The 15,091-nt window shown below is 38.4% G+C and overlaps 4 protein-coding genes across 4 annotated transcripts; 2 read left to right on the top strand and 2 right to left on the bottom strand.

Moving 5' to 3' along the window:
* Positions 1-119: 119 nt before the first annotated feature.
* Positions 120-1,209, top strand: GCK72_007679 (uncharacterized protein; the record flags this gene model as incomplete). The annotated part of the gene is made up of 4 exons (XM_053726366.1): positions 120-183; positions 231-390; positions 443-974; positions 1,021-1,209. 4 exons carry the CDS (start codon positions 120-122, stop codon positions 1,207-1,209), a joined length of 945 nt encoding a protein of 314 aa, XP_053590560.1.
* Positions 1,210-8,199: 6,990 nt separating this feature from the next.
* On the top strand, positions 8,200-9,274 carry GCK72_007678 (uncharacterized protein; the record flags this gene model as incomplete). The annotated part of the gene is made up of 4 exons (XM_053726365.1): positions 8,200-8,263; positions 8,314-8,470; positions 8,517-9,045; positions 9,092-9,274. 4 exons carry the CDS (start codon positions 8,200-8,202, stop codon positions 9,272-9,274), a joined length of 933 nt encoding a protein of 310 aa, XP_053590559.1.
* Positions 9,275-10,911: 1,637 nt separating this feature from the next.
* On the bottom strand, positions 10,912-12,654 carry GCK72_007677 (uncharacterized protein; the record flags this gene model as incomplete). The annotated part of the gene is made up of 1 exon (XM_003092464.2): positions 10,912-12,654. One exon carries the CDS (start codon positions 12,652-12,654, stop codon positions 10,912-10,914), a length of 1,743 nt encoding a protein of 580 aa, XP_003092512.2.
* Positions 12,655-13,414: 760 nt separating this feature from the next.
* Positions 13,415-14,768, bottom strand: GCK72_007676 (uncharacterized protein; the record flags this gene model as incomplete). Its single annotated transcript, XM_053726364.1, has 4 exons — positions 13,415-13,597; positions 13,645-14,287; positions 14,498-14,654; positions 14,705-14,768. The coding sequence occupies 4 exons, from the start codon at positions 14,766-14,768 to the stop codon at positions 13,415-13,417; spliced, it is 1,047 nt and encodes a 348-aa protein (XP_053590558.1).
* Between the last annotated feature and the right edge of the window lie 323 nt (positions 14,769-15,091).

The raw sequence follows: 15,091 nt of genomic DNA, 5'->3' as shown, positions 1-15,091 counted from the left end.
TCTCAATTTCGGTCATTTTTTGCTTTTTTAATAGCCATTCTTCGTTGTTTTTTTTGCAGTTCTCCCAAATTTTTTGAATAATTTGCGTAATTTTCAGCAATAGCTCAACTTCTTCCCAAATGGCCAATCCAACTAGACGACACGAATGCAATGTTTGTCACAAATCATTCGCCTTCCATTCATGTACTATTTTAGAATAGTTAAAAAAAATAACATTGACTTTTTTCCAGTTCTCAAAAGTCATGAAGTAGTTCACACTGGAGAAAGACCGTTCGAATGTGACGTCTGTGGCTCCACATACCGTTTCATTTCAAGTTTAAACAAACATCTAAGGAAACATGAAAAAAATTCTAAAAAATCGAAAAGCACTCGCAACACGCGAAAAAATTTGTAAGATTCATACTTTTTATTCTGTATATTTACAACATAATTATTTTTTCAGGGGTCGCAAGAGCAGAAAGTCGGCGAAAGCTGTTAAGAATAAGAATCGGACTGCTTCAACACCAAAAACGAAGATAAAACAACCGAAAGAAGCGCCAAAGAGATATCGGCAAGAAGAAGACGATTTGGAAGCGATGGATGATGACAGCCACCGTTCCGATCAACAACAAGAAATCGATTCGGAATCGGTGATCTCTTCGAACCGAGATACTGGAAATAACGGAAATGGCGATGAAGCAATTGATCTATTTGAATCGGATGAAGATGAAACTGAAGAAAAGCCGCGTCTGATGCTTGCTGCGCAGTCCAAAAGCAGTAAAATCAATACTCCGCTTGTAAAATCGACGCCTTTCCCCATCAAAATCGAGCAAAAAGTTCCAATCGTTCAAGAAGTTGGTGATTTGATGCCTCTTATGGACCTGTCGACATCTGCATTCCCTCCATTAGCTTCACAACAAGGAGTTTTCGACATGGATATGGAGTCTGAAATTGGAAATATTTCGAATATTTCACCGATCAATACACCGCAATTTGTGAGATTTTCATTGTATTTCCCATCAATAAAATCAATAATTCCAGAGCTTCGATGAGGACTCTCGTCAGATCTCCCATCAAATAATGCGAGTCGCTGCCAACTCAACGAAAGATCGTCAAGACTGTTTCAGACAACTGTTGTTCGCAACGGTGTTTGCATTTGAGAGCTCTCCGACATGCACCAACGTTGAAGAATTCTTCCGAATGATGGGCGAACGATACGCGAAGAAGTGATTGTTACAGATTATTGTCCAGATTGTTTTCACTTCGTTCATACCATCAATCAGTCCCAAGAAATGTTTCTTTATTGTTTTGTTTTTGATTCTTTTTAATAATTGTTTCAAATAAACCAGTTTGTTTTACGATTCACCAGAAGTTTCCACATTTCTTATGTAGATATGTGACACAAAATAAGCAAAATCTGTTGATAAAGTTCTGGATGGTGCCTAAAAATTCGAAATTTCTGTAATTTTCTGAAAGTTCTGCTCATAGATTTTCCTTATTTTTTCTCTTTTTTTGTCTATTGATAGCCGGCAATGAACAACAAATTTAAACTCGCGCCTTCACGGTGATTTTTTCGCTACATTAAATTTGGGTTTCTCTTCCATATTTCTGCTTCTCGCTAGGTCACGACCCCGTGAGGCAAATGCGCTCCGCCAGACAACGCAGTGTAATTTTCTCTGCCATAATTTTTAATCAGCTATATAAAAAAACTGAATCCATAAATTTCAAAAAACGCGCTCATAAGATTATTTTTTTTCGATCTAGTTTATGTAGAAAAAAATTCTAGTCGTTTTGATGCCTCCTTCATATAGAAAACTGGATTTTGTTGAAGAGATTTTCGTCAGTGTTAATTTCTCTTCCACAAACTTTGACGAGGTTTTAAAAAAAACTGAATCCATAACTTTGAAAAAACGCTTTCATAAGATTATTTTTTTTCGGTCTAGTTTATGTAGAAAAAAATTTCTGTCGTTTTAAGGCCTCCTTCATATAGAAAACGGGAGTTTGTTGAAATTAAAAATTCCTGATGGCCTAGTTTTTAAAATGACCATGGCCTCGATTTGAGAAAGCTCACGAAGTAGCTCATCTTTCACGTGTAATTTAACTAGCGAAAGATCACGAGTCAAGATGGAGTTATGGGTAGATATATATATCACTAGAATGGAAATTTTGTACTGTTTTCGAATTTGTATTCAAATTTTGCAGAACGATTCTGGGAAAAAATTTATTCAGGTTTTTGTGAGATTTCAGTACTACAAATGGAAACTTTGAAGCTTGAAGTCATGTAAATCGTTCAAAGTGTATTCAGGGTGATTCAAACGACGGGGAGCATTTCCAGTCGTTTTATAGAGGTTATCAATCGACAAGAAACTAGATCTGGAAGAAACGAATCGGGAAGAAGCAAATCGGGAAGTGACGAGTCGATAAGAGCCTTTTTATTAAGTTTCAGTGTCGGAAATCAAAAAAACTTTCATTTGAAAGTGTGTTGTGTAATTATTGAGAAGAGGGGCCGATGACAACTTTGAACTTCACTCGATATACCGTCGTCGCGAAGCAAATTTTCATAAAATCAGTTCAATAACATGAAAACACACCATTTGTAAGCTAAATAACTAAACTGCACAAAAAATTATCAACTTTTCGTTTCTTTCAAACACTGGAACTTGCGAAAAAGTGTTATTCGCGATTCGTCACTTCCCAATTTGCTTCTTCCCGATCCAACATTCTTTCCGATTTGTACGGTGTCTCTTGTGTGATTGTAAATGTTTCAAATAGGAGTTTACAACATTTCATTTATCAGATTATCTCCTAGATGCCTTGAAAAAGTTAGAAACGAGGGAGATTGATCACTGGATTGCACTTTTTACGCTTCTCTTCGCCGAAAAACGGATGAATACAGTTGAAACGTCAAATTTGAGATTTTTTCACTTGAAACTTTCTGGTTTGATAACATATTGTCGCAACAAAAAAGTTCCGACATTTTTTCCCCCTCGGTGTTTGCAGACTCAAGCCAAAATTTGATAATTTTGGCTTGAGTCTGCAAACACCGAGGGGGAAAAAATGTCGGAACTTTTTTATTTCGATAATAAATACGTTTTTCGAGCAATTTTTGACTTACTGTCGAAAAAATAAAGTTTCGACAAGGATTTCAAAAAAAAATTTCGCAGGCTGGAACAAGCAAGCGCATAAAGTTCTGGGCGGAGCTTAAACTGCAATCGCCGCATTTCTAATTTCAGTTGTTTTTTTCAAATTAAGAACCGCGCCGCTTGCAGATTTAAGCTCCGCCCAGAACTTTATGCGCTTGCTTGTTCCAGCCTGCGAATTTTTTTTTTGAAATCCTTGTCGAAACTTTATTTTTTCGACAATATCTACCATGTTTTTGTTTCCAAACGAACACTTTTCATTAAACTTTCTCTGCACTTCACTGCAATTTATTAACCTCATTTTTCTGTGCCGCGGGGTTACATCCTCAGGCAACTCGATATTAATCTAATGAGCTACGGCGTCAGTTCGATTAGCTGCAATGTTGGCATAATAAGATTAGCGCCGCAGCTAATTAGATTAGCGTACCGTCTAGTTAGATTGGCGCGCGATCTCATTAGATTGACGTGGAATCTTGTGTAATTAGTAGTAACATTTGAAAATTCTTTAGGTAAAATAAGAAATAGTAAATTTATTCGAAAAAAAAAACAAGAATTCTGACAATCAAAATGTACAAAAAATATAACAGAAAAAATGTAGAAATTATTAAATTTTAGAAAAATTATAGTCGCAAATCCATTGCAAGTGGGAAAAATCCAAGTTGTCCTCTGTCCGGCTGCTTCCCCTTGTCGTCCACTCACAAGGGAACTCCTTTTAGAAACTGTTTGAGAATTTGCTGAAAATTGGCTCATAGGTAGTTTCGACCATTCTGAATACGATGACAACAAAAGCTAGTGCCCCTTCCTGCTCCGGAGCTCAAAAAACGAGCTCGAAACTTGCTCCACGCGATTTCGCACTCTTGTCACTCTCTTCCAAGCAGTATTTTTCTGTGGCTTCGGTGGCTAAGTGGTAGTGAGCGGGTGCGGCGGTGGGAGGGTCTGGGGTTCGACTCTCTCCCTCAATATTCTTTTTTTTTTCTTTCTTTCGATTTTCATTAACATGGTAATTTTTTATCAAGATTCTTCAAATAATGTATTCGTCGCGATTCGCATCAGGAAAAGCGCGAAAAATCTCGTAAAAGCTTCTAGAAACATCAATTTTGTGTTTTTTGAACTTTTTACAGTATGACCTCTCCAACAACCACGAGTTTTCTTGGTCTGGAACTTTTGGAAAGTTCTAGAAGCGGTTTGAAGCCGTATATAAGGTTTTTTTTTTGCTTTTTCCCACATTTTATTCGTTTTTTTATTCTTATATTCTCTGTATACCATGTCTACGTTCCGCCGTGTCCTCCATTTCATCATTGCCCAAGATGATGACCCTTCGAAGCGGCCATATTTGAGTGAGAAAGAGTTGGAGTTAGCTGCTCATCTGATTGATATCGGTGAATCGATTGACAAAGGAGACTATGAGATAAGTTCCGCGGAACATCTATCTCACTTCGAGGATGATTTGCAAGACTTGAGTATGTTTCAATAATATTTTTTTAATCAAGTAGCTATTAATTTCAGCCTGGACCCCAGAAGATGAAGCATATCACACAATGAAAGTTTACCCAGACGTTGTTCAACTTCCTGGAAAGCCAAACATGATCCAGTTTTCGAAAGATGAATTTGTGGAGCTATCAAAAGTAGAAGAAGCTGTTCAATATTATGGGTCAAAAGAAGGATATCACAACAATGGTACCCGGATTAGACCAAGTTTGAGCACGATGAAACATAAGTTCCGTTTCATAGTTGATGAAAATCATTTGAAAAAGCTTCGCGAGTATGAGATCCAAAGTGAGTTATAAAACGTAATGCTCCCATCCATATGTTTTATTATAGAAACCATCAAAGCAAACAGAAAGAACAACCTCGAATTCCTATCCAATGAGTTAGAGAAAGAAGTTCGGAAGCAAATTGAGGATGGTCAGATTCTGCATGATTCTATTCTTCGTTTTCTAATTGTTGATATTATCAAAAAACAAAATATTAATATTGACGATTTCATTGGATCCAACAACTGGCTAGCTGGGTGGAAAAGAAGATATGGAATCTCATCACGCAAGATCACAAAATTTGTTTCGAGAATCCGGCACAAAACTCGTGATCAAATCGAGAAGGACTCCCAAGAATTTGTGAAATCGGTTAATCACGCTCTTTCACGATACCCGCTGTCAAATGTGTTCAACGCTGATCAGAGTGGCTTCCAATTGGAGATGAACACTGCTCGGACACTGGCCTACACTGGATCGAAAGACGTTCATTGTGTGGTTAAGAACGTATCATCCACGACCCATTCATACACTGTGATGCCACTGATATCTGCCAGTGGGAAGTTACATCCAAAATTGTTCGTTACGCTCAAGGAGAAAAACGGTGAATTTCCGAAGAAAGGACATTATCACGCTGACAATCTGGTTGTGACATGTCATTCAAGTCACATTATGACAAAGGAACTCATGAAAACGTTCTTCAAAGAAATGGTCTTCGATCCAACAATGCCGAAAGATGCTCTACTTCTTGTGGATAGTTGGAGCAGTTGGAAAGATCAAAGCGCCATCGACTCCGTGACTCCAGCATCGAACAAATTGATGATCTTGATGATCCCGCCTGGTTGTACGGGTCGTGTTCAGCCTTGTGATGTTGGCATCTTTGGAGGTTTCAAGAAAGTTATAAAGATTCTCACAAATTATGCCCAGCTCACCCATCCAGATTATAAAATGCACACAAGAGACGAAACATTGAAAGTGAGTCACCATCCGAAGTATTCTCATTCTCAACTTAACACTTCCAGGTTCTCTCTCTCGTTTGGCGTCAGTTTTGCGCACCGGAGCTAGAACCATGGGTTCAATACGCGTGGCATGCTGCAGGATACGACGTTCCAAGACCACCAACCTTCAAAACGCCTGCGGAAGAGATGTTCCCCCGAGACGTCGCTGGAGACTGTGCGCACACCGGATGTCCACAAACTTCTAATTGTAGATGTCTGTATTGTAAAAACAAATACTGTTTCGAACACTTCGTTATCTGTGATCACGATTGTAAAAAGAAGAAGAAAAAGTAGTTTTATATTCCAATAAATTTTTTAGCTTGAATAATTTCGCGCTTTTCCTGATGCGAATCGCGACGAATACATTATTTGAAGAATCTTGATAAAAAATTACCATGTTAATGAAAATCGAAAGAAAGAAAAAAAAAGAATATTGAGGGAGAGAGTCGAACCCCAGACCCTCCCACCGCCGCACCCGCTCACTACCACTTAGCCACCGAAGCCACAGAAAAATACTGCTTGGAAGAGAGTGACAAGAGTGCGAAATCGCGTGGAGCAAGTTTCGAGCTCGTTTTTTGAGCTCCGGAGCAGGAAGGGGCACTAGCTTTTGTTGTCATCGTATTCAGAATGGTCGAAACTACCTATGAGCCAATTTTCAGCAAATTCTCAAACAGTTTCTAAAAGGAGTTCCCTTGTCAGCGAATTTTACTATAAAATGAACAAAATTAATACCAAAAAACTGTTTGATGTCTGAACTCACAAAAGAATTTTCTTTCGAAGCTATGTAGAGAGCGCTGATGTTGAAGAAGTACACGATTATTCCTGAACAATAAACTATTATTCACAGTTAATTGTAAGAGAAACAATTTGCTTACCAAGAATTTATTCATGATTTCATCGCAATGTTGACTTTTCTTTCAAACCAAATGGAAATTGTGGAAGAGTGAAGACTGCAGTTGAAGACTTGAAGAGCCATAGAAACCGAAAAATACAATTTTTAATAATTGAAAATCGTGAAAAAGTCGATAAAACCGCAAACGAAATTAGTTCGCAACGATTTCAGACTTTCGAGACATGAATAGAGAATTAAAACTTAGAAAAAACATTAAAACAAAAATTGAAAGAAATTTTGCGCGTTTTGTGCTGACTTATTCTTGGATCCATGGCGCCAACGAAGTTTGCGCAAGCAAAAGCCGCTAATCTAATGAGATTGTGATTAGATTAGTGTGGCGTCTCATTAGATTAATATCGAGTTGCCTGAGTCCTTAGCCCCACCCATTTTTCTGTGCACCATGATGAACCTATTCTGGGGTAGCAAAAAATAGTTTTTTGCTAATTTTTTGCTATTCAGAAAGTAGCAAAAAAAGCAAAAAACTCCTGGTTTGGAGACATTTTTTGCTTGACCTTTTCTAGGCCAGCCCGCCCTTTTCTAGGCCATTCGCTGCAAGACCTGTGTTTGGTGCAGATTTACGGGAGCTTTTTTTGGGATTTTTTCAGCAAAGTTCGGAAAAAAATCATTTAACGTTTACAAAGTATGGAATAAATCAATAAAATTACGAATTCAGTTCAAAAGTAGCGATAAAGTACATGAATGCTGAAAAAATCGCAAAAAAATCTCCCGTAAATCTACACATGGCCTAGAAAACCGCGGGCTGGCCTAGAAAAGGTCAAGCAAAAAATGCCTCCAAACCAGGAGTTTTTTGCTTTTTTTGCTACTTTCTGAATAGCAAAAAATAAGCAAAAAACTATTTTTTGCTACCCCAGAATAGGTCCATGAGGCGAAAAATTGTCAACGGGAAATGTAGCGAAAAAATCACCGTGGCCTTTTAGAACCGTGGCCGAACTGCACGGCCGAAATTCCGACAATCGTGTAGTCCTCGTGGACGATTGCATTTATTTATAATTTTCACATTTTTAAAATAATAATCAGCGAATCTCACTAGAATAGGACAATTACCAGTTAATTGTTATTCCAACATTGACTAATACAGTTAGAAAATATCGATTTTGTTTAAAAATGTGTAAAATTATTATTTCGCAGCAAATTTCGCAAAAAAAAGAGCTTGCCGAAGACTGTCTTTCTGTAGAAATTGATTAATTTTTCTTGATTTCATTCTCAAAACTTACTGTCCAGGCTCCGATTTTGTTTCAATATTTTAGTTTTTCGAATCAACAACCGAAATTTTCCTTTCTGTTGAAAAATGCTCGTTTATATCCCGATTTCCGTCATTTTTTGCTCATTGATAGCTATTCTTCGTTGTTTTTTCCCAGTTTTCTCATATTTTTTGATAATTTTTTGTAATTTTCAGCAATAGCTCGACTCCTACACAAATGACCAATCCAACTAGACGAAACGAATGCAATGTTTGTCACAAAACATTCGCCCGCCCATCTGGTACAATTTGAAGAAAGTGTTGAAAATATATAATATTGACTTTTTTCCAGACGTCCAACGTCATGAAGTCGTTCACACTGGAGAAAAGCCGTTCGAATGTGACGTCTGTGGCTTCAGATTTGGCTTCAAATCAAATTTAAACGCACATCTTCGAACGAAACATGCCTCTCAAACATCGAAAAGCAGTCGCAACACGCCAAAAAATTTGTAAGATTCGTACTTTTTATTCTGTATATTTACATTGTTTTTCCAGGGGTTGCAAGGCCGGAAAGTCGACGAACCGTGTTCTGGATAAGAATCGGACTGCTTCAACACCAAAAACGAAGAAAAATCGTTCGAAAGAAGCGCCAAAAAGATCTCGGCAAGAAGAAGAGGATTTGGAAGCGATGGATGATGACAACGACCGGTCCGAGGAACAACCAGAAATCGATTCAGATTCTGTAGTGTCTATGAATCAAGAAACTGGAAATCACGGAAATGGCGATGAAGTGATCGATCTGTTTGAATCGAATGAAAATAGAACTGAAGAAAAACCGCGCTTGATGCTCGCCGCTCCGCTGCCAAAAAAGAGTAAAATCAATACTCCGCTGATTAAATCGACGCCTTTCCCCATCAAAATTGAGAATCCAATCGTTCAAGAAGTCGGTGATTTGATGCCTCTTATGGGTCTATCGACATCTGCATTCCCTCCATCAGCTTCACATCAGGGAGTTTTCGACATGGATATGGAGTCAGAAATTGGAAATGTTTCGAATAGTTCACCGATCAATACCCCGCAATTTGTGAGATTTTCATTGCATTTACCATCAATAAAATCAATAATTCCAGAGTTTCGATGAAGACATTCGTCAGATTGCCCATCAATTGTCTCGTGTTGCCACCGCCCGTCCAGAATGTCATGATGCCCTCCGTGAAGTTCTCTATGGAACGATTGTTGCATTCGGAAGTGGAGGATTCGATAACAATGTTGGAGAGTTCTTCAAGAAAATGAACGATCGTTACAACCATTGATTCTGTTTTTTTTTAATATGTGTGCTATTGTTTTCATCGAATTTTTGTTTTTTAAGTGAAATTTTACCGATTTTTGCAATTTCTTCAAAGCGAAAATAAACTGACTTTCAGTAAAAAACATCAATACATGAATATCGAGAGAAATCAATTGATAGAAATTATTGATTTTTTCTAGAGGAAACTCGAAGTAGATTTTTTGTGCAGTAAAATTCTAAATTATGCGATTTTTCAAAGTGAAACAATTCAGTTTCAGCCAGCAGTCTTCATTCTGCCACAACATGTTATTTTGAATTTCGCACTGAAATTTTCGCTGATTTCAGTGGAGAGCAGTTGATGAAAAAATCAGTAAAATCAATACTCCGCTGATTAACTCGACACCTCACTGGTCCCTACGCTTCCAAAATCCTCGGGAGCTCTGTGACGTCGAACTGTCAACAAGGCGTACTCTCCGTGCATTGGCGCATTAGCGGTGTCTCTGCGTCTCTCGTTTTTACTCAGTGTTTCTTTTATTTTGGCATTTAATTCTTTAGCATGCAAGATTGCGAAGAATGTGTTTTTAATTGAATAAATGCGTGTCTTCTTAATATTATTGATTTTAAAAAACAGTTTAATTGATTTTAAAATGTTTAATTTTCCAGTTATTTCTCATCAAACATTCTGCAATGGACGGTTCCAATCTGAAACAGTGAAAGAGCGGTTAGTTGCAGAATTTCAGGAAATACTTCGCCGCCGAATATTTTTTCAGGTTATTTCAACAACTGGCGACATGCAGAAAAAACTATGTTTATTAGCACTGCTGGAAATGGAAGTTCACTCGGATTGAAACCAGGATTGGTGAGTATCAAAAAGGAAATTTAAATTGGCAAGGTGTTTGACAATTAGAATAGCTTTCGACTCAGGGTTAGTGACGGCAGAAAATCTAACGTTAAGCACATTGACGATTGCATGTAGGTGTTCCATGCCTTGTTCTGTCAAATGGCCCAGGCTTCGATGAATTCTCACGTACGGAACTAAGTGAACGAACAATAAATGCAGTTTAGGAGACACTGTCGCGGATGGGAATGCTTTCTTCATGTTCGATTCGAGATTCCAGAGGATGTCCTGAAGTTCATCGATTTCTGCATCTGATTTTTTGCTGTTGTTGCAAAAAGACATAATCCACGACAAATCGTGCATGATTTTCTCGATCAGAGGGAGCTTTGGAGAACAATCAGCGGGAAAAATGGCAAGCACAAGTTGGATGTTAGAAGGACGAAGCAATTTTCTCGCCTGGTTGCCGGTAATCTGTTGATACCATGTCCTATGTCCACAACCGATGGATTCAAGTGCAGATTCCAGACGTTTACGAGTTTCTTTGGTGTCACTGAAGAGTGATTGTAAATTTTCTCTATCAATCGAAACATCTTTCAGAACGTCTTCATCACTTTCCAGCTGCTCATATATTCTATCGCGAATTTCTGTCAACACTTGGAATCGGTCATCGAAAGTTTGTAAGGAAAATCGACAATCAAGGCATCTCGAAACTGTGTCCACAGTGGAATCGATCACAAAGCAACACACATAGTGAATCGATTTGTCACAAGAATCACATACAAATGAATCCGAACGACGGAATTCCGTGTTTTGACAGTGCGGCATCAAACAATGCTCAGATTGACAACATGATGACATATCGATTTTTTCTTCCCAGAATTCTTTGTCTTCTTCACAACTTCTACCAATGAATCAATTGAACGAACTGAGGATTCAAGAACTTCAACACGTCCTTTATAATCTGATTCTTCCTGTTCCAACGTTCGAAGCATCTTTTTCTGGTCTTTTAAATCATCTGGCAAATCTTCACCATAATCGAGAACATTGCACAACGCTACGAGAGGATTCAAGACGTAGTTCTGGACGATTCCGAGCATCACATGAAGAATGGGTGGACCGACAGAGGAAGGTGGAAGATTCAAAAGTGGACTTTTCAAGTCTTCCGGATCGTATTCATCAGCAGCGATCGAGAAATCGAAGTCAGCAAGAAGAGTTGCGTGTGGAGGTCTACATGACCATGCCAGTTTGCAACAGAAACATGGCGTCGAACAGGACTGTCCTGCGTGACCTAAAATCGAGGATAAGAATTTACAGTCGCCGATGGCAACGACGACGACAGGACGAGTGATCACATGGCCTTTCTCCTTATATGTCAGCGTGGATAACTCATTAATCTGTTCGAACACCGAGCCCATATTATCCTGCAGTGACTTGTAGTCATCGGATCCGTCATACATTCCCACAAGTAGAAGACTGTGGGGATTGTTCGGCTGATCGATACTACCAAACATGATGCAGAGTTTGGTTTGAGATCCACCCTTATCACCGCCGTATCCGACAACAACAGGATCATCTTCACTCTTGAATCGGAGCTGATTGCTATCAGATAGTCTTTCGAGTCGCATACAGATTAATGCGGATACGTCTTTTGCTTTAATGATTGCCGATTTCGCATTGACTTCTCGCGATCCCACTTTTTTCATAGTTTCTTTCGTGGTGATCTCATAATCGTCAACAGTCGAGTGGAGTTTGCGAAGATTATCGATTTTGTTACGAGAACTGAAGATGTCATACCCCAATTTTTCGGTGAGAAAAGCTTTCAGATCTTTCAGAACGGTATCCGAGAACTTGAATTTGACAACTGCCAGGAACGAATCCATGTCTGATAAGCAATTCTTGTATGAAAAAGATGGATCCTTTGCGATATAATGACAGAAATCAGTGATGAATGCATCGAAGTCGTCCTCGTCTACATCTTTCTTCAGAAACTCAAGACATCGTTTAAATCGGGAAATTTTGGTATCGGTTTTCCGAATATCCCCGTATTTTTTCAGCTTCGTTCCACCACTAGGAGATTGAAGTTTCAGACTGTTCAGTTTATTATTCATATCCAATGCCTTCTTTCTGTGAATGTTTTCAGAATTTCTTGCCAGAACAGCGTCTCTCATCGATTCTTCCTTGTTTCTTTCAGCTAACAGAATGTTATTATTCAAGAAATTGATTTTATCTTTCAGATTATTGTTTTCGCGATGAAGATTCGCCACTTGATTCGAAACGAATTCTGATGATCGTTGACTGGACTCCAGAGCTTTCTGCGCATTTTTCAGTTGATTTTCTATATCTCTTTTATTCATCAATGTCAACTTCAGTTCAGCAATTTCCTCGTCTTTTTGTGTTATGATATTTTTCAATTCAACGATTGCAGATTCAGATTTGGTTAATCGACCATTGGCATCAGACAAATTATCACGAAGTTCTCGTTTTATCTTCTCGTGCCTATTTTCTAAGGCTTCGACGCCTTTAACTCCGTTGTGTTTATTAGCAACTTTTGATAATTTCGGCGGCATTTCTGAAAATTTCCGTGTTCCATGTATTCATAAATGTTTGCTTTGTTTCCCTTCAGGCTCCCTCCATCGCCTTATAACTATTTATAACTACTGACCTCACAGCTTTTTTGTGAACCCGAACTGTCAAATGTCTGATTTCTGTGCTCGGTCTACCCGTATGTGATTGTGTGATCTGCAATAGACAACAAATTTGATTAGGATTGTGTTTCATGATACGTCTACTCTACTAACCTTACGGCTTTTTTGTCTTTCGAGCCGTCTAAGTACACAGAACTACCCGATTGTTTGATTCTGAAAACATATTTTTGAAGAGTAACTTCGGAAACAAGAAAATACGGTTTAAAACATAAAACTGCAATAAAATAAGGTTTTTCTAAATTTTTTCCAGGTTTAGCTTCCTACAATTGTCATTAACTTCGATTGAATTCTCCTTCTTCGTCGTAATATTCTAGAATATTTCTACTTTTTACGATAGCGAAATTTCAAAAGTATAGAACTCCTCCTACGACACACGAAATTTCGATATTTTGCATTTTTTCGATTCGTTTTGCTCCAACTTAAAAAAGTTCGGGAATTGATTTGAGAAAAAAATACGAAAAATAAGTTTTTTATTGCATAAAACACAATTTTCAGTTATAAAAATGAAAATACTACGGTACGCATTTCCGTGCACCACTCGCGTGCCAAGACATTGCTGGCGCAAAAATATCGCGCCACTCCTTGCGTATTGGAAGCGTAGGGACCTGTGTATAGATGAGAGTCAATGATTATAACGATCATTCATTTTCTTGAAGAATTCTCCAACATTGTTATCGAATCCTCCACTTCCGAATGCAACAATCGTTCCATAGAGAACTTCACGGAGGGCATCATGACATTCCGGACGGGCGGTGGCAACACGAGACAATTGATGGGCAATCTGACGAATGTCTTCATCGAAACTCTGGAATTATTGATTTTCTAAGATGATTTTGGAAGTGATAATCTCACAAATTGCGGTGTATTGATCGATGAATTATTTGAAACACTTCCGATTTGAGAATCCAGACCCATGTCGAGAATTCCTTGTTGTGAAGCTGATGGATGGAATGATGATGTCGATAGATCCATAAGAGGCATCAAATCACCGACTTCTTGAACGATTGGATTCTCAGTTTTAATGGGGAATGGGGTCATTTTTATCGTCGGAGTATTGATTTTTCTTCTTTTTGGCAGCGGAGCGAGAATCAGACTCGGCTTTTCTTCGGTTTTTTCTTGATTCGATTCAGATTTTTTGTTCACTTCATCGCTGTTTCTGTGATTTCCAGTTTCTTGAGTGCCCAACGCATTTCTACGGTTTGATGGTATCACAGAATCCGAATCGATTTCTCTTTGTTGCACGGCCGGTGTTCCTGACGAATTCTCCAAGTCGTTGTCATCATCCATCGCTTCCATATCCTCTTCTTCCTGCCGAGATCTCTTTGGCGCTTTTCTCTTAGTGTTTGGTGTTGAAACTGTATTAGTTTTATTCAAAACGGTTCTCGCTGATTTTCTGATATTCCGGCGTCTTTCGGAAGATTGAATCGCCGCTTCCAGTCGATCTCCTTCGAGATTATGTACTTTGTTTATGTGTCTTTTGATATTATATTTCAGCCTGGAAGTTCATTATTAACTAGATCACTGTCTCACGATGAGGCCAGGAATAACTGTGCAGACGTGCTCTGTTGTTACCACTATGTTTGAAAGTTCACCGCTACGACACGTTGTACCCAAATTAGCCACAGAGCGCGTCTGCATAGGTACTCCTGACTTCATCGTGTAATTTTACATCATTTTTCACAAATTTTTCACAGTTTAAACTTACGTATCAGCTTTCCCACAAATCAAACATTCAAACGGCTTCGAAGTTTCATGAATCAATCGATGCTTGGACAAGGTAGCCTTGGAATTGTATTTCATACCACAATCATCACATTCGAACGGCTTTTCTCCTGTGTGAATAACCGCGTGCACTACGAGCGCTGGAATAACTATCGATATAGCATTTTTATAAACTATTTCACTATTTTACCGGATGGCGTTTTGAATGTCTTGTGACAAACATTGCACTCGTGGCGTTTTGCTGGATCAGTCATTCTTGAAGTCTAGAAGGTGAGATGTTGCTGAAAACTACAGTACTTATTTTAGTTGAAGGTATAAATATTTAGTTTTATTTAGAAGAAATTTAAAATTTAAAAACAATGTGAGTACAAGAGGTGTGTGAATCAAAATATGATGAAAGAGGAGTAAAGGACCTGGTTAGGCACATTGTGTTCTTGATGTGTGAATGGGGAGAAGAATTAGAACGTGCAATAGGAATTCGGGAGATGAGTGTGGGAGACAGGTGACTCAATTAACTGACACGATAAATGTGGCTGAATGACTATGAGCAGAGGCAACCAACGTATAAGAGACCTCA

The sequence above is a fragment of the Caenorhabditis remanei genome, chromosome II, assembly GCF_010183535.1.
Source record: "Caenorhabditis remanei strain PX506 chromosome II, whole genome shotgun sequence".
Lineage (NCBI taxonomy): Eukaryota > Metazoa > Nematoda > Chromadorea > Rhabditida > Rhabditidae > Caenorhabditis > Caenorhabditis remanei.
The sequence above is the reverse complement of the archived record's forward strand: the minus strand, read 5'-3'. Positions and strand labels throughout refer to the sequence as shown.